Source organism: Galeopterus variegatus, unplaced genomic scaffold, assembly GCF_000696425.1.
Source record: "Galeopterus variegatus unplaced genomic scaffold, G_variegatus-3.0.2 Scaffold443, whole genome shotgun sequence".
Classification (NCBI taxonomy): Eukaryota; Metazoa; Chordata; class Mammalia; order Dermoptera; family Cynocephalidae; genus Galeopterus; species Galeopterus variegatus.
In genome coordinates this window covers 492479-515721 of record NW_007726554.1, presented here as the reverse complement: position 1 = coordinate 515721, position 23243 = coordinate 492479, and the positions used below count along the sequence as shown (strand labels likewise).

The 23243-nt window shown below is 35.9% G+C and overlaps 1 protein-coding gene across 1 annotated transcript in view; it reads right to left on the bottom strand.

Annotated features, from left to right (window-relative positions):
- HELQ (helicase, POLQ-like) overlaps positions 1-23243 on the bottom strand; it is a 49332-nt gene that overhangs the window by 7395 nt on the left and 18694 nt on the right. The window contains exons 10-17 of the mRNA XM_008568797.1: positions 22705-22846; positions 22053-22157; positions 16237-16459; positions 13591-13748; positions 12309-12407; positions 4965-5138; positions 2147-2260; positions 1096-1230 (exon numbers count right to left, since the gene is read on the bottom strand). Of these exons, the coding sequence (XP_008567019.1) occupies positions 1096-1230; positions 2147-2260; positions 4965-5138; positions 12309-12407; positions 13591-13748; positions 16237-16459; positions 22053-22157; positions 22705-22846 (1150 nt within the window). The remainder of the gene's footprint in view (positions 1-1095; positions 1231-2146; positions 2261-4964; positions 5139-12308; positions 12408-13590; positions 13749-16236; positions 16460-22052; positions 22158-22704; positions 22847-23243) is intronic.

Genomic DNA, 23243 nt, shown 5'->3' with positions numbered 1-23243 from the left:
AGAACTACTAATCTAATGGGAAAAGGTAAGTCTTAGTGGTTTCATCAATAAATTGAAGATAACTTTCACACTGTCCACCTGACAGAATTGTAAAGATCAATTAAGGTAATTGCAATGTGAACACCATTCAAAAAAGAAAGATGGAAATTTACTTCTTAGCTAATTCTGTCTATATATGACAAGAGTGTAGCAATGAAGTTTAGAAGTAGGCAAGCAATTTCAGAATATTCGTCTGGTAGAAAAACTACCATATGAATGAAAAAATACACTAGTTCCAGAGGGTAGTACAATGATGCAATGACAGAAATTTCAAGACAAAATTTAGCCTCATTTTTGTAATACTTAAGAGCATCCAAGAATAGAACAACCAAATTTTTGAGGCTGTAAGCTCCTTGTCAATGATGGTGTTCAAATGTGGAGACCAGATGTTGGGGATGCTGAGGAAAGAACTTTTTGAAGAGGGTGTGGGAAGGCAGAGCTCAATGACTTCCCTGTACTTCAATGAACCTTAAAACTGTCTTTGTTTCTTAGGAGGTCTTTTTCTCTTTTCAGCAGGCCTTGTGTCATAACAGATGCATTATTTTTATTCACAAATTGTGAATATGTACTTTTGTGTCCACAGAAATAAACTTATGTGATATTACATGTTTTTGTTCTGATATCTAAAGTATAAGGTGATAACATTACAAAACATAAAAGTTAAAAAATTATTTGTTTGGAGGGCCGGCCTGTGGCTCACTCGGTAGAGTGCGGTGCTGATAACACCAAGGCCACGGGTTCGGATCCTATATAGGGATGGCCGGTTTGCTCACTGGCTGAGCATGGTGCTGAAAACACCAAGCCAAGGGTTGAGATCCCCTAACCGGTCATCTTTTTTAAAAAAAAAATTATTTGTTTGGGCTGGCCCGGTGGCGCACTGGAGAGTGCGCTGCTTGGGAGCGCAGCGGCGCTCCCGCCGAGGGTTCGGATCCCATGTGGTGACTGGTTCCCGCTCACTGGCTGAGCGCGGCGCGGGCGCAACACCGAGGGTTACAATCCCATACCGGTCAGTAAAAAAGGCAAAAAAAAAGGAAAAAAAAATATTTGTTTGCTTACCTTTGCTGATGAAACAATCTTCTTGGCCTGGTGTCTTGATAAATGATCAATTGTCCTTATTAGCACTTCAGGATTTGCATTAGCTAAATGCACTAGACTTTTGTAACCTGCATTGTACAACTGTTTTGCTCGACCCTGAAAAATGTTAGGAAAATCAGTAGGATAAGAATTTGGGATTAGGAAAAAAAAAAAATTAAGAGTCTTAATGAAGAGAAAAAATTTCACAGGCAAGAGACAGAAATAAACTAAGATAACAAAGTATATATGAAGAGATAACACATCAGAATCCTGAGGAATTTTAAAAGATGCATTTGGTTCCAGTCTGACTGCAATATTGCTTTCTGTGCCACTCAAGTCAATTAATGTGTGCTGCCATCAGAAATGAGAAACCCATTAACGCACATAGGTCAGTGTCATTATTTCATATCCACAAGCAAAATGTTCTAGTCCAACATTCTTAAAATGCTCTCATCATCTACTCAGGGTAGAACACTGGTGTGTGTGGGAGTGTGTGTGTGTGTGTGCGTGCGTGCGTGCATTTATGTTTCCTAAGTAGAACTTCTCGGATTCAAGAAATGAATGATAAAGAATAAACTGAACTGTAGGTTTGGCTGAAACTAGAAAGCTGAGAACCAATTGAGGACACTTTCTTCTCGTTCTCTTAAAAAATGGAAATGACCCTTGCTAACACCACTACTTGAAACAGGCACTGAGTCCAAGCTGACAGAAGGAAATTCTTCACTGGGGTGGAGGAAGGAAGAGATGCTAAAGACAAGTGGTAGCGCGCATGTACTTGGGGAAATCCACCCCCACCCCTACTATTATTTTTCTCACAACTGAGATTTTCTATTAGTTATGCTTCCCAATTAACAATGAATTTCTGGGAGGTCATGGCACCAATTTATTTTTTTTTTAAAAAAGGACTCCTATAACAAATGAGCAATAAATTTCCTGCTATCACTTGCCCTGTAGAAAGACTTCAAAAAACAGTAAAACCTGACTTTTCCATTAGTTAAAGTAATCTTGGTCAGGAAACTGTAAAGCTACTGACCTCTAAAACTCCAGTCACTTCCATGAGAGGGATTAGCTCTGCCTTTACACAGTAAGTCAGCTTCTTGGTAAGTTCTACCAAAAGGGCTCTATAAACCCAAAATTCCTCAAGCTCCTGCAAAACACAAAAAAATATATAAAATTAAATTTTTGTAAGTTATTTCGAAGTTGAGTTTGTGTGGTAGTGGACTCAGAAAGCATGTTCCCTTATGTAAGTTATGGAACTTGAGTTAAGCCAGAGATGAAAGATTATTCCAAGCAAAATTATTATGAGGGGGCCGGCCCGGTGGCGCACTGCTACAGTGCGCCGCTTGGGAAGCGCAGCAGCGCTCCCACCGAGGGTTCGGATCACACATACAGACCGGCCGCTCACTGGCTGAGCGAGGCATGGGAGCAACACTGAGGGTTGCGGTCCCGTTGCCGGTCCAGGTCCGGTACGGGGGCAACACTGAGGGTTGCGATCCGTTGCCGGACACGGAAAAAGACAAAAAAAAAAATTATTATGAGGAAACATGGTGGAGACCCTGAGGGATTTGATAACTTGTTTGAGATGAGGAAAAAGATTGAACATTGAAAAATAAGTCAATAAGAGAGTTCTATTCATTTTTATCAAAACATCAGGAAGTGAATGCAGTCTTTCTTTCCCAAGCGACTAAAAATAATTCCTAGATATGGGAAATTATCCCAAAGACAAAATATTAAGTACGGAAAGATTCAAAAGCAAGATGATATTCAATGCAGCATTAAAAAAATAAAAATACCGGAAGCCACAAATCAGTAATTATCAAAGCTGGGTAGGTAAATGGGAGTTCATCATACTATTTTGTCTTCTTTTATATGTTTGAAACTTTCTATAGTTTTTTTTTTTTTTTTTAAATTTTAAAAAAGGGTCCTTTTCTAGCTTTTGGGTATCATTGTGAAAGTATGTGATGCATGGAACAGCATTAGCTAGCCATCTTGTGACCATTAAGAAAATAGTCAATGTTTGGATACCCTTACCAGCCAGCTGCCAAAAAAAGAAAAAAAAAAAAAAGAAAGTAGTCAATGTAATAGAGACGGAAAGATTTCAGAATAAAAGAAGAAAAGAAAACCTTGAACAGAACTACTGAATCAATCAACCCTGGAACTGCCTTAGTTCTGGCTTTCTTGTTACTTAAGATAATCATTGTTCCTTATTGTTTAAACGTCTGTGAGATTTTTCTGTTACGTGTCATTAAAAGCATCTTAACTAATATGACTTAACTAATATTACTGTATACTATTTTATACCATTTATATAACTTTTTAAAAGGAAAAATCACTTTAAAATATTAAAAATACATTAATGAGAGCACAAGTTGTCAACTAAGTTTTTCTTAGGATCAGCCATCAAATTATAGTTGTTTTCAGGTTCTACATATAGATTCTTTTACTTGAACATAAGGCTCAAAAGTTCTGATAGTCCTAAATAAAACAAAGGGAAAGAGTATCAGGGAGAACGTCTTTAAATATGAAGAACAAAAACATAGAACACTTAAGAAAATACATTTTATTTGTATTTTAGGCTAGTTTAATTTTTGTCTATTGCTTAACTAGTATGTGCTCAGAGAATGTAAGCTAACTTTTAAAAATCAGCATTAAGTAAAATATTTAAAAGGTATATTCGCTAAAATAATTATCACTCAATCGAAAGCCAGGTATATTTGGATTATTTACTCCCTTCATTAGCACATATGATAGAATTAATTGCCATATACTTACACAGAATATGGAGGTTTAAGACGAAAAAAAATGAAGTAAATTTTAAATTTAGAAAATAGAATTCATGAGAAAAAATTTTTAAAAATTGAGTATGGAAACAACGTAGAAAGGATTATTATGCCACCCAACAAGAAGAAATTTAAATGCAACAAAAATAGCTTACAGTATAAATCAATCAAAAAAATTATCTGGGTAGAAAAGCCTGGTAAGCTTTCCTATGTTGAGGAAATTCCAAAGGCTTTTAAAAAATAAAGTGTTACAAATAAATTCACTCACACACACACACACACACACACAAAACCAAAAAACAAAAAACTGGGGGGTGGGTGGGGAAGAAGATATAACAACTACAATTTCTTTGAAGGTGTTACAACAAGCAAACGGAAAGGACATTCTTGGGTGGGAGGGGGGAGAGGGAGGAGGGAGGGAGGTTTCGGTGATGGGTCATAATAATCAACCACATTGTATATTGACAAAATACAAAAAAAAAAAAGTGTTAAAATAAACAAATCTATTGCAAATGCATATGGCCAAAATATAAAAGTTTTCTTCTTGAATTGTTTTATGAAATAAACATTTGATGTAGAAACCTAAAGTAGCTAGCTGCCTCACACTGGAAGCAAATATGATAAATCACAATACTGTGGTAATCAAGAAAATATGGTACTAAGTAGTCACATGGTAGCTGTTGGATACTGGTAACTTATTAACCAAGCACATTTATCACTAATAAGAAAAACATTCATATGGAATCTACATCATTGGAGAAAGGTTGTTTTTAAGAATTCCACAAAACTGAAACTACTAATGGTGGTTTGAAAAGTAGGGATAACTAGACACTTTCTACTTATTCATTATGTATTTTAATTGATTCAGTTCAGTAATTTTTATATCTTTATCATAACCATAAAACAAAGCAGACAAAAACAAAGATATACCTTAAATAAATCTTGAATGCTTTGAAACAATAGAATAAGTCAACAATGAAAAAATCCTGACATACTAACTGGTTTATGAGTTTAGTAACAGTTCAAACAAGAATATGCACAAAGTATATATCATATATTTAATGGAATTACCTCACAGAAGTGTAACACACAAGCTGAGAATGAGGCAGCTCCAGTGAGAAGACTTTGGATATATCCTCGAGGCAGATTAAACTTTTCAGACACACTCCAAATGTTGGTCTCTTTGAGCAAAGTATAAAGAACAAAAGAAAGGTATAGTCTGTTGACAACGTCCTTGTCCACCTTCTAGAAAGACACAATCAAATACATTTATATACTAGAACTGCTAAAAATATATGTTACATTCAATTGATCAAAAAGTAAAAAGATAAGCTGTATCACAGGAGAGCAAGAATAGAATGATTCCATAAAAACAAAACTGATTTCTAACATACATACTTTAGATTAATTCAATGATCACTTTTCCAACTATAAAAAAGAGATATGCCAAATTGTTTCCAATTTAAATTAAACTTCCTCCTATAGGGAGTATAGTGATTTGAACTGTGCCCCCCCACCAAAAAAATGTTCAAATCCTAAGCCCTGTTACTTGTGAATGTGACCTTATTTGGAAATAGGATCTCTGCAGATGTAATTAGGTAAGGACCTCTAGGTGAAATCATCTTGGATTTACAGTGAGCCCTAAATTCAATGACTGGTGTTCTTAAAAGAGAAAGAGAGGGCATAAAGATACACAGAGAAGAAGGCAATGTGAGGATGGAGGCTGGAATTGGAGTGATGCGTCTACAAGCCAAGAAATGTCAAGGATTGCTGGCAACCACCAGAAGCTAGGAGAGAGGCACGGGATGGTTTCTTCCTCAGACTCCTGAAGGAACCAAGGCAGCTGATACCTTGATTTTGGACCTCTGGACTCCTGAACTGTGAGAGAATGAATTTTTGTTGTTTTAAGCCACCTAGTTTAATGCAATTTGTTATGGCAGCACTAGGAAATGATTACAGAGAAGGAGGGAGCTGGGGAGATCTTTACTTTTACTGTGGTATTAATAAATTGTATATGTGTGTGATTATGATTATAAATTAGACAAATGCATTTTAGATAAATATGTTAATAAGCTTGTCTATATTGTAAACTAAGAATAAAAGTTACATTCTGTAATATCTACATGGTCATGATAAATAATTAGTGATTCCAAAGTTAAAAGACTGAGATAGAAAAATACTTCTTGTAGTTGACAATTTCTATTCTGCGTATCTACTTTTTTGCCTGTGGTGACTAGTGACTATATTTTGCATAAAGTATTTCATAGCTAGTACAAAGCTAACTTAGAAATTAGCTCACACTTAAAATGAGGAGAAAAAAAGAATGAACTTGAAAGAGAAGAAGTAGATATAAAATGTAAAACTATATCCTCTACTACAGTAACAGAATGTTTGAGATGAGAACCTGGGGTGACATATTGAAGGTTGTATAAGTTACAGATTCTGCACATTGATATTGGATCACTCTTTTTAAAAGCATTAAGCTGAAAAAGCATGATAGTTGAATAGCAAGTAGAAAAAGACAGCTTTTTAATTTCCCTATTTTAGTGCACCTTTATTATTAACTATAAATTGAGTTAATGCAGGTTTTGCTTAGAATGTATTTCCTAAGCCAAGAAAAATGATATAATTATTAAAAGGCAAGATAAGATGCTTCATGCTAATTTCAAGATCTTTTGGAAGAAATGTTTTAAAAAAGGGGGGTCCTTTTTCAATGTGGAGAAATCAATTAATTTTATGTAAATATCATGCTCTCTAGAGCTCCAAATCATATTTCCAAAACATTAAACTAGTAACTAATCTATTTGTGCAGTGGATTGAACTGTGTCCCCCCAAATTTAATGTGTTCGAGGCTTGGTCCCCACTGTGACAATATTAAGAGGGTGGGAAATCCTATTATGGTAATTGAAAGGTGGGGTCTTGAAGAGGTGATTAGATTGTAGGATCATGCCTTAGTGAATGGAGTAATAACGGTGGTTGGGGCATGGCTTTAAAAGGAGAGCACCATGGGAGAGTGTTCCTCTATCTTTGCTTCCGCTATCTTGCAGTGTCACCACCAAAGAAGACGCTCACCAGATTTGTTCCCTAGACTGTGGATTTCCCAGCCTCTGAAACTGTAAGAAATAAATTTAGTTTTCTTTATAAAATACCCAGTTCTGTGTATTTTGTTATAAGCAATAGAAACAGACTAATACAATTTGTAATTAAGATAAATTCATACCAATACTATTCTAAATATTTAAGAAACATTATTGAGGCTTCTGGTGAAGATGGCAGAATAGACGGTCCCCAGCATCACTCTCTCCCACAAATCAACCAATTTACAACTATTAAAAAGGGACGACAGGGCCGGCCCGTGGCTCACTCGGGAGAGTGCGGTGCTGATAACACCAAGGCCCCGGGTTCGGATCCCACATAGGGATGGCCGGTTCGCTCACTGGCTGAGCGTGGTGCTGACAACACCAAGTCAAGGGTTAAGATCCCCTTACCGGTCATCTTTAAAAAAAAAAAAAAAAAGGGACGACAGCCAAGCTGGGGCTGCTAGAGCTCAGGGGAAGGGGAAGAGAGACCTATGGAGTTCATGAAGGCAGGAAAAGCCATAATAAGAAAAGAAAGGACAGCTTCCACCATTCTGAATCCTGACCACTTCAAGTCTGGAGCTGGTCAGCGCATGGAGCAAGAGCTGACAAAAGCTGCAGCTGTCCCCTTTGTATGAAGTTGCTTGGAGGCGACAGGTGAAAAGAGGGCCTTGGTGGCCCTCAGTCCAGCAAGACCACTAAAAGGGTTCCTGTGGACCCACACAGAAGCGAGGAGCCACAACAACTGAAAAAAAGGAGCCACTCAGAGGCCAGTGAGTCATCACATGAGGGACCTGCGCATGACCTATCCTATGGGAAGTGTTTGGAGCATGGGTGGTGGGGGAGACGGGCCCACTGGGGGAACACTGGAGCACAGCATGGACAGTGGATCTGCCCTCCAACTAGCACAGGACCACTTAGCGGACCCTGGTGGGGAATACAGATCTGCAGGGGATGAAGCTTGCTGAAAAGTCTCAGGCCCAGACCAGAGTTTCCACACAACTCTCGTGTATCGGAATTCACAAGACCCCGAAGTACATACAATGTCAACAAAACCCGAGCTGCACAAAAAGCCTTCCCCAGGGAATCAGCAGCAAAGCAGCAATTTAGCTCAACCATAGGGCTCAAATACTGGTCCCCACAGGAAGTTCCCCCATTTTAGAAATAAGCAAAGGACCACAAAGTAGTTCCAATGCAGAGTTTAAGTGGTGGGAACTGCAAATAAGCCAACACGGAACTGAAAGAAAAAACAAAATACCCACAAACCAGAAAAAAAGTTTTGATATTAACTAGTAAAGGTCTCACATCACCAAAAAACACCTATAAAACCTAGAAGGAATGAAAGCCCCCTGGGCTTCCAAACCAGGGAGGGGGGAGGGCCGGGGTCCTCAGCCATGCCCCCTGATATCTGCAACCAGCCAGTGACAACCACTGAGCCACCAAAGGAAGTGCCCCGGTCTTCCAAACCAGGGAGGTGGGGGACTAAGCCTTGTCCTTCCAACACCCAGAGCCAGCCCAGCAATGACCACTGAGCTGCAGAAGAAAGCACCCCAGGCTCCCAGGCCAGGGTGGTGGGGGACTTCGGGCCTCAGCCATATCTCCTCAACACCTGCAACCAGCCCAGTGACAACCACTGAGCTGCCGCAGGAAGTGCCTTGGGCTCCTGAGCCCAGGCAGTGGGGGACCGAGGGCTTTGGTCATACTTCCCTGAACCTGCAACCAGTCCAGCGACAACCACCGAACCACTGCTGGAAGCCCCCTGGTCTCCTCAGCCAGGGAGGTGGGGGTGCCAAGGGCTTCAGCCACACCCCCCTGACATCTGCATCCAGCCTAGCAATGACCAAGCCACTGCTGGAAGTTCCCTGATCTCCCCTGCAGTACTGTTGGGGGTGCCATGGGCCTCAACCATGGCCCCCATTCCTCCTCCTCCCACCTTATTTCCTTCCTCCTTCTCCTCTCCCCCTCCCCCACCACTGCTCTGCAACATTATCTTTGAATGTTAAAAAAATATATATATTAATAAACTTCTAAAAATAAATCACACACATGCAAAAGAAACATTGACTATTACACAAAATGTAACAAAAATAAATTCTGAATTCAAGTTTTAAAAGATGCAGTATTCTAATAAGATTTTGTATATGTTTATTATTTGGTAATTAGTTCCCCAAATTAGTATGATTTTGTTTTTATTTTACATTTAGAGTTTAATGCAAAAGGTTTAAGAAGTATTTTTATTCAACATTTTGAAGGTCTAATCAACACAGTCATTTCTGAGGTAAAAGACCTAAAATTTGTGATAATGTGAATGTTTAAGTATTACCCAGATATTTAAAATTTTATGATACAGTGATGCATGAGACAGCTGTACCATTTAATCCAAATGTAAGTAAACGCCATCTTCTATTTTTCAAAATAAAATCAGTATTGTCTATGTAAATTTAAAAGATATAGGGGGAAAATGACAGGTAAGGAAATTAGGTTTCAATGTAAATTAGATTACCAAGGAAAATTAAAAATGAAAAAAGTGTATGTATCATGAGGAGGAAAATGATTCTTTTTTAAGGCTAGCCAGTAGAGGAAAATGATATTAATTTAAGGGACCTGAAGGTATGGCTACCAATAATTATTTCCACTTCTCTTAAAGTTAGTATATGTATTCATGAATGTTGACTACATTTTAAAACATTAAAATATAAGATACCATACAAAATTAGCTCTTTCACTTCAACCTTCTAAAATGCTTTATGTACTGCAAGTACTATCCTGGGAGTTCTTTGAAGATGACAAAAACAACACAACAAAAACCAAGATGTGTCCTATCTTAGAATTTCTTATACCAAGCAGAATGCCTAAAATCAAGTTTCTGGAAAATAAATGTTCTCCCTTCAACAACTTATTTCAGGATTATATAATATAAAAACTATTTATAAATATTTTATAATTTTTATAATATAAGCCATAAGTAGCCCAGGAAAAATAGATTAATAAGGTTTACCTTTTCTTATGATAAAAGCTTTACATGTGCATGACAGAACATTTCAGAGACACAAAGATGTAAAAAAAAAAAAAAAAAGGCCATCACACCACCCAGAAATAAATACTTTTTAAAAAAATTATACATTTTTGGTGCTTAGATTAATAGCAAAACGGTAATTATAGTAAAGGAAAAAATGTGAAACAAAAAGACTAAAAAAGATAAAAAAAGATTAAATCAATAAAGGACATGATATAATGGTATTAATTTTGTTGAATGAACTTAGATTATTATTCAGGAAGAAAAAATTATTACAATACCTTCTTTACAGCTTGTCCTGATGCTTTCTTCCAAATAAAGCTTTCAGAGACTCCAAGAAGAGCAGCTACATTTTGTTCTGCTGGACTGAGTTGGCTAAACTACATAGAAAAAGAGTAAATACACAGAAAAACCAAATTGTAGCTTTTAAAAATCTGTCATTTGCACCCAGTCTAGTATTTTTCATGCCATATTTTCATGATATCAATGGATAAGAAAAACATCATCAATTTATTTACAAATATCACAAGTTTTAAAAATGTATTAGACTATAACATACTTCAGTAGAATTACTTAAAGACATGGCCACAAGCACTGGTTTCCATTGACTACGTGATTATGCTTGATACTAGAGATGGCTGGGGGGAGGGAGAAGAGGGAAAGGTTTTTGAAAGTAACTGAATTACATAGAACCACTAAAAAACTTAATGATTTAAAAATATGACATTAAAAAGAAAGTTCATTTCCTGTGATTAAAAGCTATATACTGTTTACAGTAAAATCATAATACACTGTACTCCAGCACTTGGTTTTATAACAAGTAGGGCCTGTTCCACTTTGCTACTGGCTATAAAATAAACATTCCTTATCAGGTATTAACATCACTAGATTTGGTGTATTATTATGCTTGCCTCTGATAGAGCTTTCACATAATTAAATTTTAATCATCAGAGGTGGCTTTCACTATTTTCTTTACATTCTAGGCATTATAATATACAGTGGCCACTAAATCATAACAGTACTGTCTTTGGGGGAATAGGACCAGGGATTATCCTTTTTTCTTTTTTGCCCCTTTATTTTTTTGATAATGAACATGTTTATATTTAACAGAAAAGTAATATTTAGGTTAAACAAACTAAAAATGCTATTGTCATTTTACTGTTGTTAAAAACTGAAAGACAAATGGCCCAATTCCAGATATATTTTATTTTTTTATTTTAATTTTAATTTTTTTTTTCCCTTTTTGTCTTTTTTTTCGTGACCGGCAACGGATCGCAACCCTCAGTGTCGCGCCCGTACCGGACCGGGACCAGCAACGGGATCGCAACCCTCGCTGTTGCGCCCGCACCTCGCTCAGCCAGTAAGCGGGAACCGGTCTGTATGTGGGATCCGAACCCTTGGCGGGAGCGCCACCGCGCTCCCAAGCGGCGCACTGTAGCAGTGCGCCACCGGGCCGGCCCCAGATATATTTTAGTAGACAAAAAAACTGAATAATCACTTGACAGAAGTCATATGATCATTAATAAGCTAAGTAGCCTAAATTGAAAAATCTTATATTCTCACCTGCCTGAAGTATATCATCCAATCAGGGACACACTGAAAAGCCAGATCATAGGGAGTTGTTAGGTAGATTAAATGAAGAAGGCTTTCAAGCACAAGTCCTTCAAGACCTTTCTTCAAGTCTCTGTAGAGAATGTCACAATAAGCTAAATCTATAGTTCCTAAAAGAAAAACACAAATACTCTGCTTTCATAATCACCAAAGAGGGAAAAGAGGTGATTTTAAATAAACTCTTGTTTAGAAGTTACCTAATATAGCAAAAAATTTTGAAAATCTCTTACTATCTAATCTCTTTATTTATTTATTTATTTATTTATTTATTTTTATTTTGTCAATATACACTGTATATGATTATTATGGCCCATCACCGACACCTCCCTCCCTCCTCCCTCTCTCCCCTCCCCCCCAAGAATGTCCTTTCCGTTTGCTTGTTGTAACAACTTCATGAAAGTATAGTTGTTATATCTTCTTCCCCACCCCACCCCCCCGGTTTTTTTTTGTGTGTGTGTGTGTGTGTGTGTGTGNAAAAAAAAAAAAAAAAGGCCATCACACCACCCAGAAATAAATACTTTTTAAAAAAATTATACATTTTTGGTGCTTAGATTAATAGCAAAACGGTAATTATAGTAAAGGAAAAAATGTGAAACAAAAAGACTAAAAAAGATAAAAAAAGATTAAATCAATAAAGGACATGATATAATGGTATTAATTTTGTTGAATGAACTTAGATTATTATTCAGGAAGAAAAAATTATTACAATACCTTCTTTACAGCTTGTCCTGATGCTTTCTTCCAAATAAAGCTTTCAGAGACTCCAAGAAGAGCAGCTACATTTTGTTCTGCTGGACTGAGTTGGCTAAACTACATAGAAAAAGAGTAAATACACAGAAAAACCAAATTGTAGCTTTTAAAAATCTGTCATTTGCACCCAGTCTAGTATTTTTCATGCCATATTTTCATGATATCAATGGATAAGAAAAACATCATCAATTTATTTACAAATATCACAAGTTTTAAAAATGTATTAGACTATAACATACTTCAGTAGAATTACTTAAAGACATGGCCACAAGCACTGGTTTCCATTGACTACGTGATTATGCTTGATACTAGAGATGGCTGGGGGGAGGGAGAAGAGGGAAAGGTTTTTGAAAGTAACTGAATTACATAGAACCACTAAAAAACTTAATGATTTAAAAATATGACATTAAAAAGAAAGTTCATTTCCTGTGATTAAAAGCTATATACTGTTTACAGTAAAATCATAATACACTGTACTCCAGCACTTGGTTTTATAACAAGTAGGGCCTGTTCCACTTTGCTACTGGCTATAAAATAAACATTCCTTATCAGGTATTAACATCACTAGATTTGGTGTATTATTATGCTTGCCTCTGATAGAGCTTTCACATAATTAAATTTTAATCATCAGAGGTGGCTTTCACTATTTTCTTTACATTCTAGGCATTATAATATACAGTGGCCACTAAATCATAACAGTACTGTCTTTGGGGGAATAGGACCAGGGATTATCCTTTTTTCTTTTTTGCCCCTTTATTTTTTTGATAATGAACATGTTTATATTTAACAGAAAAGTAATATTTAGGTTAAACAAACTAAAAATGCTATTGTCATTTTACTGTTGTTAAAAACTGAAAGACAAATGGCCCAATTCCAGATATATTTTATTTTTTTATTTTAATTTTAATTTTTTTTTTCCCTTTTTGTCTTTTTTTTCGTGACCGGCAACGGATCGCAACCCTCAGTGTCGCGCCCGTACCGGACCGGGACCAGCAACGGGATCGCAACCCTCGCTGTTGCGCCCGCACCTCGCTCAGCCAGTAAGCGGGAACCGGTCTGTATGTGGGATCCGAACCCTCGGCGGGAGCGCCACCGCGCTCCCAAGCGGCGCACTGTAGCAGTGCGCCACCGGGCCGGCCCCAGATATATTTTAGTAGACAAAAAAACTGAATAATCACTTGACAGAAGTCATATGATCATTAATAAGCTAAGTAGCCTAAATTGAAAAATCTTATATTCTCACCTGCCTGAAGTATATCATCCAATCAGGGACACACTGAAAAGCCAGATCATAGGGAGTTGTTAGGTAGATTAAATGAAGAAGGCTTTCAAGCACAAGTCCTTCAAGACCTTTCTTCAAGTCTCTGTAGAGAATGTCACAATAAGCTAAATCTATAGTTCCTAAAAGAAAAACACAAATACTCTGTCTTTCATAATCACCAAAGAGGGAAAAGAGGTGATTTTAAATAAACTCTTGTTTAGAAGTTACCTAATATAGCAAAAAATTTTGAAAATCTCTTACTATCTAATCTCTTTATTTATTTATTTATTTATTTATTTATTTATTTATTTATTTATTTATTTATTTATTTATTTATTTATTTATTTATTTATTTATTTATTTATTTATTTATTTATTTATTTATTTATTTATTTATTTATTTATTTATTTATTTATTTATTTATTTATTTATTTATTTATTTATTTATTTATTTATTTATTTATTTATTTATTTATTTATTTATTTATTTATTTATTTATTTATTTATTTATTTATTTATTTATTTATTTATTTATTTATTTATTTATTTATTTATTTATTTATTTATTTATTTATTTATTTTTATTTTGTCAATATACACTGTATATGATTATTATGGCCCATCACCGACACCTCCCTCCCTCCTCCCTCTCTCCCCTCCCCCCCAAGAATGTCCTTTCCGTTTGCTTGTTGTAACAACTTCATGAAAGTATAGTTGTTATATCTTCTTCCCCCCCCCCCCCCCCTCCTTTGGATATATTCCCAGCAGTGGGATAGCTGGGTCATATGGTAGATCTATCTGCAATTGTTTGAGGAACCTCCAAACCATTTTCCATAGGGGTTGCACCATTGTGCATTCCCACCAACAGTGTAAGAGAGTTCCTTTTTCTCCGCATCCACGCCAGCATTTATCTTTCAGTGTCTTTTGGATTTTTGCCATCCTAACTGGGGTGAGATGGTATCTCAGTGTGGTTTTGATTTGCATTTCCCGGATGCTGAGTGATGTTGAGCATTTTTTCATATGACTGTTGGCCTTTTGTATATCTTCTTTAGAGAAATGCCTGCTTAGCTCTTTTGCCCATTTTTTGATTGGGTTGCTTGTTTTTTTCTTGTAAAGTTGTTTGAGTTCTTTATATATTCTGGATATTAGTCCTTTGTCGGATGTGTATTTTGCAAATATTTTCTCCCATTCTGTTGGTTGTCTTTTAGCTCTGTTAATTGTTTCTTTTGCTGTGCAGAAGCTTTTTAGTTTGATATAGTCCCATTTGTTTATTTTTCCTTTGGTTGCCCGTGCTTTTGGGGTCATATTCATGAAGTCTGTGCCCAGCCCTATTTGCTGAAGGGTTTCTCCTATGTTTTCTTTAATAAGTTTTATTGTTTAGGGGTATATATTTAAATCCTTGATCCATTTTGAGTTGATTTTAGTACATGGTGAGAGATATAGGTAGAGTGCGGTGCTGACAGACCCATATCTAATCTCTTATTACATAACTATTTTGAAGATCATTTTGATAGCATCCATCAACATTTAATAAGTACACATCTTCTGATTCAACTATTCTACTTTTGGGACTCTGATCCACAGAAACATTTCCATACATATCCAAAAATACGTAAACAGAGATGTTCATACAGCCTTGTTTATACTTAGAAAAACCAGAAACAACGCAAATGTCCATCAATAGGGGATGGTTAAATAAATGGTACATTCATACTATGGATGACTACAGTATTAAAAGAAAAATGAGGTAGATTTAAAGGGATTGCTCTGTTAAGGTATTCATGATATTTTATAAATGAGAAAAGCAAGTTGCAAAAAAATACATCATAATCCTATTTAAAAATAAACTGTGTAAATATGTGTAAATATATGTATACATATATATAAAAATATTTAGGATATATACATCAAACTGTGAACAGTGGTGATGTCTGAGAGAATGGAAATGAGACAGGAGTATGGGACTTTCCTTAAAAAAAAAAATACTAAGAACTCAAGATTATTCTAATAGACATATTATTTTTTATTAAGTAAATTATGATGTAGCCATTAAGAGAAAAACTCTTTATTCACTGTCATGGAACAATCTCTAAGATACTATATTAGGAAAAAAAAAAGCGGTTTTAGAACAACATAAATGATTATTTGTTTAAGAACAAAAACTTAAAACTATATACAATTTGAGCCCTGTACTGGCCAGCTGCCCAAATAAAAACCCACAAAATAATATGTGTGTATTATTATGCATTGAAATAAAATGTACAGAAAAGGTCTGGAAAGATATAAACCAAATTGTTATTCTTGGTGGATATAAGATTTGTGTGGTTGCTGGTTGCCCAGCAAGGGAGTATGAAGGAGGGAAGACATTTTTTTCTCTATATATTTCTGCAGTATTTTATTTATTTTTATTTTTTGAAATTTCCCAACACAGTAGACTACGGTATTTTAATTACTTACAATTCAAAACATTTTTCAGCTTTTGAAAGCTGAAGTAGTTTATCAGCTTATAAGATTAATGTCATAAATATAAAATTACAAATCTAATTTAAAGTAAGAGAACAATTTAATTTCCATTTTTTCCAATGCATTTCCTCAGATAAATAATGAAATGTAGGTAAACTCTTACCCTTAAAAGAAGCTCGTCCCAACTTTGTAATATGAAAATTATATTGGTGCTCTTCTTTGGACTTAGAAAGAGTGTCTTTTTGTAGAAGTCCTTTTTCTGTCAGATGTCTAAGTGATTCAACAGTTATTTCCCAGAGACTTTTTTCTTTCAATAAAATCTTTTGTTGAACACCAAAAAATGTACCATTCATAAAGTGACATATGTCATCAAGATTGGTTGCGACCTGAAACAATTCAGGACATTATTGGAGCATTTTCCTTAATTCAAGGCTTCACTTTGAATGCATATTAATCAAGATAATGACTCATTTCCATACTTCAAAGTTATTTAAATAAAAAATTAACATAAAATCTACACAGTTGCATATATAAAGATAATTTTATAATGGCATTTTATTTATTTATTTATTTATTTATTTATTTATTTTTAAAGATGACCGGTAAGGGGATCTTAACCCTTGACTTGGTGTTGTCAGCACCACCCTCTCCCAAGTGAGCGAACCGGCCATCCCTATATAGGAATCGGAACCCTTGGCCTTGGTGTTATCAGCACCACACTCTCCCAAGTGAGCGAACCGGCCATCCCTATATAGGAATCGGAACCCTTGGCCTTGGTGTTATCAGCACCACACTCTCCCAAGTGAGCGAACCGGCCATCCCTATATAGGAATCGGAACCCTTGGCCTTGGTGTTATCAGCACCACACTCTCCCAAGTGAGCCATGGGCCAGCCCTTACAACGGCATTTTAAAATTAGCAAGAAAAGACAGTTTAAGGGAGAAGATAGCTATCATATTCATGCTTTTTATAAAAACATTTACATATTTTTCATTCAAAAATTTCTTAGATTTTTTTGTTTTTGGCAGCTGGCCAGTAGGGGGATCCTAAGTCACGACCTTGGTGCTTTAACACCATGCTCTAACCAACTGAGCTAAATGGCTAGCCTCCTTAGGTTTTTAAATAATTTTCCACAATATTTCCAAAGCTGTGCTCTGTTTACTCCCCAACCAATTTTCACTAATTCCTACTCAGCCTCCTTCAGGAATCCTCCTTTCACTCCTTGCCCTCACCTGTGAAAGCATCCTTTGGCTCTAAAACTGCACTTAAAAAAAAAAAAAATTAAAACTCAACTGAACAACTCCATGAAAATAGAATCAGGCAACACTCTGCCTGAAAAGTTACCTAAAGATGAATAGTAGTTTTCTACCTCTTTTTATCTCTCTCTCATTTCCATCTCCTTTTCTTGGTCTTTTCTTGCCTTTTTCTCTTGCCTTCTTATTCCCTTTACAGCTTACAATGGCAACCACAGTAATACTTAACCCTTCACTTGGTATTTAGGTGTGGAGTTGACTCTGAATTAGAATAATCTTTTATTAGCCTATTTCAATGAAATCTGCATGCTATACTAAAATATAGTCAATCAATAAGTATATTTCTCTTTCACAATTCTGATATTTCGACTGGAAAATTTAAGTATTTCACATCAAACCAATATAAGGGATAACAAAAACATTATGTGGCACAGACATTTTTTATTGCTTCTCCCTACTTTTAGTAAAAATAATTCATAGTATAGTATTCAATTAAACTAAAATTGTACTTTTAAGATATCTAAGAACTGGTACTTAGTTTGTGGATTATCAATGTACTGAATCCTATGGCCCACCAACAGTTATGTTCTCTTATTAATTCCTGGAGTTTCCTTCTCTTCTGTCTAAGCATGGATCTAGCATCTCCAGAGATGTTCACCTTCACCTCCTCTTCCTTGACCTCATACTGACCAAGTCACAGATCTTGTCCTTCTTTTCTCTCACCCTATCCCACCTGGTTGTTCCTTTCTGTCTTCCAGACTTGACTTTTTGCTTCAATTCCAACTCTAAAGATTTCCCTGGTTATTGACCCTGTCTAGAATTCCAGCCTCCTTCCACAACTACAGCCCTATTGTGAACCCTTACCCCAAGATGTAGGAAGGACCCTGATGGCCTGTCCTCAGGACTGGACCCAGAAGCTTGAGTTCTGCCTCCTATGGGCAGGCTTGGATGGAGGCTGCCTATCTGCTTATCTCTTGAACTGACTGCTGGCTGGATGTCTCCCTTCTGTACACCACTTATTAAAAATAGAATATGAATGAAACTGTTGTGCAGTTGAATGAAACTGTTCTGCATCACTAGGGGGATAAAACCACATCCTTGTGACCCTTGTGGCCAAGTTAGCTCTCCGGTCTCCCTGTTACTCTAAGCGCTCCTTTTGCCAATTCTTAACCCATGACATATGTATATTTGTTAGATATATGAATTATGAATATTCCACCTATGTCTGTGGATTGTCTATTCATTTTTTAAGTAGTACCTTTTGAAGAGGACAAGTTTTTTTTTTTTTTTTTTCCTTTTTGTCTTTTTTAGTGACCGGCAACGGATCGCAACCCTCAGTGTCACGCCCGTACCGGACAGGGACCGGCAATGGGATCGCAACCCTCGGTGTTGCACCCGCACCTCGCTCAGCCAGTGAGCGGCCGGTCTGTATGTGGGATCCGAACCCTCGGCGGGAGCGCCGCCACGCTCCCAAGCGGTGCACTGTAGCAGTGCGCCACCGGCCGGCCCCGAAGAGGACAAGTTTTTAGAAATTTTTTTGGTGGCTGGCCAGTATGGGGATGCAAACCCTTGACCCTGGTGTTCAAAATCCCTGCTCTAACCAAATGAGCTAAGTGGTCAGCTCAGAAGAGATTAATTTTGATGATGTATATTTGATTTTTTTTTTCATCGTTTATGCTTTTTGTTTCCCATGTAAGAAATCTTTGCCTAACCCAAGGTAAAAATTTTTTTCTCCTATTTTTTCTCCTAGAAGTTTTATCTTAGCTTTCAAGTTCAGTTCTATGATTCATTTCAAGTTAATTTTTTTGTATACTGTGAGGTAATTTTTTTTTTATTCCATCCAGACATCCAGTTGTTCCAGCATCATTTGTTGAAAAGATTATACTTTAGCCTTTGAAATATCTTGGCAGCTTTGTTGAAAATTAAGTAACCACATGGTATAGATCTTTTCCTGAACTCACAGATCTATTAATCTATATGTTTATCTTTGTACCAATCCCAGTCTTGATTACTGAAGCTTCTGTAGCAGTGCGCCACTGGGCCGGCCCAAGACTTTCTCTTTTAATCCTAGTTTGCTGAGTTTTTATCATAAATGGATGTTGAATTCTGTCAATATGGAGAATTACATGAGTTGAATTTTGAGTGTTAAGTCAACACTGCATTACTGTAATAAACCTCAACTGATCGTGGTATATTATTCTTTGTGGGAAGATTTGTAATCACAAATTAAATTTCTTTAATAGATATAGAACTATTCAGATTTTCTATTTCTTCTTCAGTCAATTTTGAGAATTTGTGTCTTTCAACAATTTTCCCCATTTCATCTAAGTTGCTGAATTCATTTTACAGTATTCAAGGATCCAGTTATTCAAGGATAATACCTTACTATCTTTTTAATGTCATTAGGATCTTTAGTAATGACCCTTCTTTCATTCCTAATATTGGTAATTTATGTGTTCTCTTTTTCTCTTAATCAATCCAATCAATAATCTTACAGATCTTTTCAAAGAACCATCTTGTGATATCAATAATTTTTTTGTTTGTCTACTTTTTATTTAATTGATTTCTGCTTTTATTTGTATCATTTCCTTCTTTGTACTTACTTTTAATTTATTTAAATTTTTTTTAGCTTCTTAAGGTGAAAGTTAGATCAATGACTTGGATCCTTCTTGTATCGTAAGAAGCATTTAAAGCTATAAATTTCTCTCTAAGCACTTCTTTAGTTCTATATCACTAATTTTGATATATTGGTTTTCATTTTCATTCCATTCAAAACATTTCTGATTTCTCTTGTGATTGCTTCTTTGACCATGGGTCAAAGTATGCTGTTTAATTTCCAAATATATGGGTATTTTCCTGATACTTTTCGTAATTGATGTATTATAATTCTGTTGTCATTAAATACCATACTCTGTAGGATTTCAATCCTTTTCAATTTATTGAGACTAGTTTTATGGCCCAGAATATTGTCTATCTTGGTGAATATTTCATGTTTACTTGGTGAATGTTCTACATACACAACAGCATACTGGAAAGAATACAGGCCAGCAAGTGAGAAATCTGAATTATAGCCACATAGTAACCATAACTCATTGCATATTAACCATAATTCAATGAATGAGCCTGAATTAATCACTAATTCTCTGGGTCTGTTACCTCCTCTAATATATAAATGCATTAATAAGTTGAAGATCTCCATGATCTCTCTCCCTCCTTAACTGATTCCTTGGCAACCCTCCTATTCTGGATCTTTATTATATGACACATGGATTACTACAATTACTTCCAAACTAGTCTTGTGATACTGCATACTATTATTATCCCTGTTTTACAGATAAAGCAACTGAGTGAGGTTTAAGAGAGATGTAATAATTTAGGCAGGGTACTAAGAGACAGAGCTGGGACTAGGACCCAGGTATGTTTGATATCAGAGCCCTTGTGTAAACAACCATAGAACACTTTTACTAATTCTCCACTGATAAATGTCCATGTCACAACTCTTTTTTTTTTTTTAAAAAGATGACTGGTAAGGGGATCTTAACCCTTGACTTGGTGTTGTCAGCACCACGCTCAGCCAGTGAGCGAACCGGCCATCCCTATGTGGGATCCGAACCCGTGGCCTTGGTGTTATCAGCACCGCACTCTACCGAGTGAGCCACGGGCCGGCCTCATGTCACAACTCTTTATTCTGGTATTTAAGCATGCTCTTCCATGTTCCCCAATCTATACCATATGGTCTAGCCCCAACTTTTTTCACCCAACCTTCTATTTTTCAGGATCCTCGGCCCTCCTCTAGAGCTACAGAATCTAGTCTATTGACTGTTACCCCATATAATCTTAAGCTTTCTTATCTTTTATTCTATTTTAAGTACCTGGAACAGCTTATCCCTTCCCTCTGCTGATCTAAAACCTGTATCTCCTTCAAAACCCAGCACTAATTCCTTTTCTTCTTTGTAGTCTTTCACCCTTCTAGAAATAGTATATGATAACACCATTCTTCTGCAAGGTAATCAAACTTGTCTTATAATATCTTTTTTATTTATCAGTTACTTATTGTACTTTTACTTAAACCATCCATTTAATAAAAGCAGACTGCAAAAGGAAGGCAGATTGTATGATAGGTTAAGAACACTGGTTTTGTAGTTAGACAAAAATGAATTCAAACCCTGGCTTTCCCATTTTGTGTCTGAGTGACCTTGGCAACAAAGTTAAAATTTAATTAACTTAAGAATAACACTAACAGAAAGATTTTACTGAAGACTAACCCTAAAAAAGAGCTAATTTCTAATCTTAGGAAAGTGTTTTCCTATTGTGTGTGTGTGTGTTTTTCTTTCCTGATAAACGCTATACTGATGTCCCAAATGTTCATAATATCTCAGAATGGTGAGAGGACTACAGGTGCTTCTTAACTCCCAATAAGGGCAGAGGGGCTGGATTATCCCACATCAGGACCCAATGCTTTACAGTTCCCTGTATCCCCCACAGTATCCACCAAAGTCTCTTACTTGTGATGAATGCCAGTTATGATTTGTTGTTTTTTGTATTTCTTATAATAAAAAGGATTAAAAATGTACCTAGAAATCCAGACTGAGATTTATCATGTCAGACTGTTCTTTTCCACATTAGATTAGACATAAACATTTCTTTTCTACTTCACACTTTACATAATTTTTTAACATCTATTATCTCAGGTAACAGCAATAAGATTAAAAAGTATTAAAAAATACCTTCAAGCCAATCAAAGAGAGACACAAAGTTTGGATTCCCTTGGTGAATTCCTGAACAAGACAGCTATAACAGTTTTCCAGTGGTCTGCTTATTAACTCCAATACCTACAAAAATTGAGGCAACATTAAGCTTTGTGTTACTATAAAAATAAATAGTGGTCCTTATAAAGATTTTACACTTTACATAAATTTGCGGAGATGGGGAGGGAAAAAAAACATAAAGTGAAAAGAATAAGAATTTACCAGGTGTCCTCACAAAAATAGAAGAAAGATAAATAGGGAAAATACCTTTTCATTGTCTAAAATATAAAAATATTCAAACTACTCTAATTTTTAATAATATAGGAGAGGAAAGTATCATTTAAAGGAACATCAGTAATTAATTAATTTTTTTTTTTAAAAGATGACCGGTAAGGGGATCTTAACCCTTGACTTGGTGTTGTCAGCACCACGCTCACCCAGTGAGCCAACCGGCCATCCCTATATGGGATCCGAACCCGGGGCCTCGGCGTTATCAGCACCACACTCTCCTGAGTGAGCCACGGGCCGGCCCCATCAGTAATTAATTTTAAAAGATTATCTCATAAAAGGGCTAGACCAAACACCAAGAAAAAGAAGACAAAACCAAACAACCAACAAGATTGAGTATTACCTGTTGTTTGTCTTTTTCTTGCAATATAAGTATACTCTCCCCCATAGTATCTATTCCAGCACGGCCAGCTCTGCCAATCATCTGTTGATACTGATTCCTCTTTAAAAATTCTTTAGCAACATAGGGAGCTCTTAAAATAACTCTATGGAATTGATAAAATGAATTAAAAGTAATACTCCATCTATAGCAATAGCATCTATCTTTAAACTTTTAATTTCATTACATCTATGTGGTATTAAATTTAATGATATCATAACTCAAAATAATAGGTAACTACTATTTACCAAGAATCTTGTTCTTTATATACATTATCTCTAATTCCTAAAAAATTCTTTTTTATTTATTTGTTTACAAAGAAGTTAACTGAAGCTCAAACAAGTTAAGTTGCTTGCCCCAAACTACAAAATCAGTAATTACCAGAATCATAATTTAAACTCAAGTTTGCCTAGCTGCAAAGCCTATGATCATTCTATGGCAACAATCTCCAAAGTTTTTGATTTTTATACTCCATAAATGAAAAATTTGATTGTGTATCAACA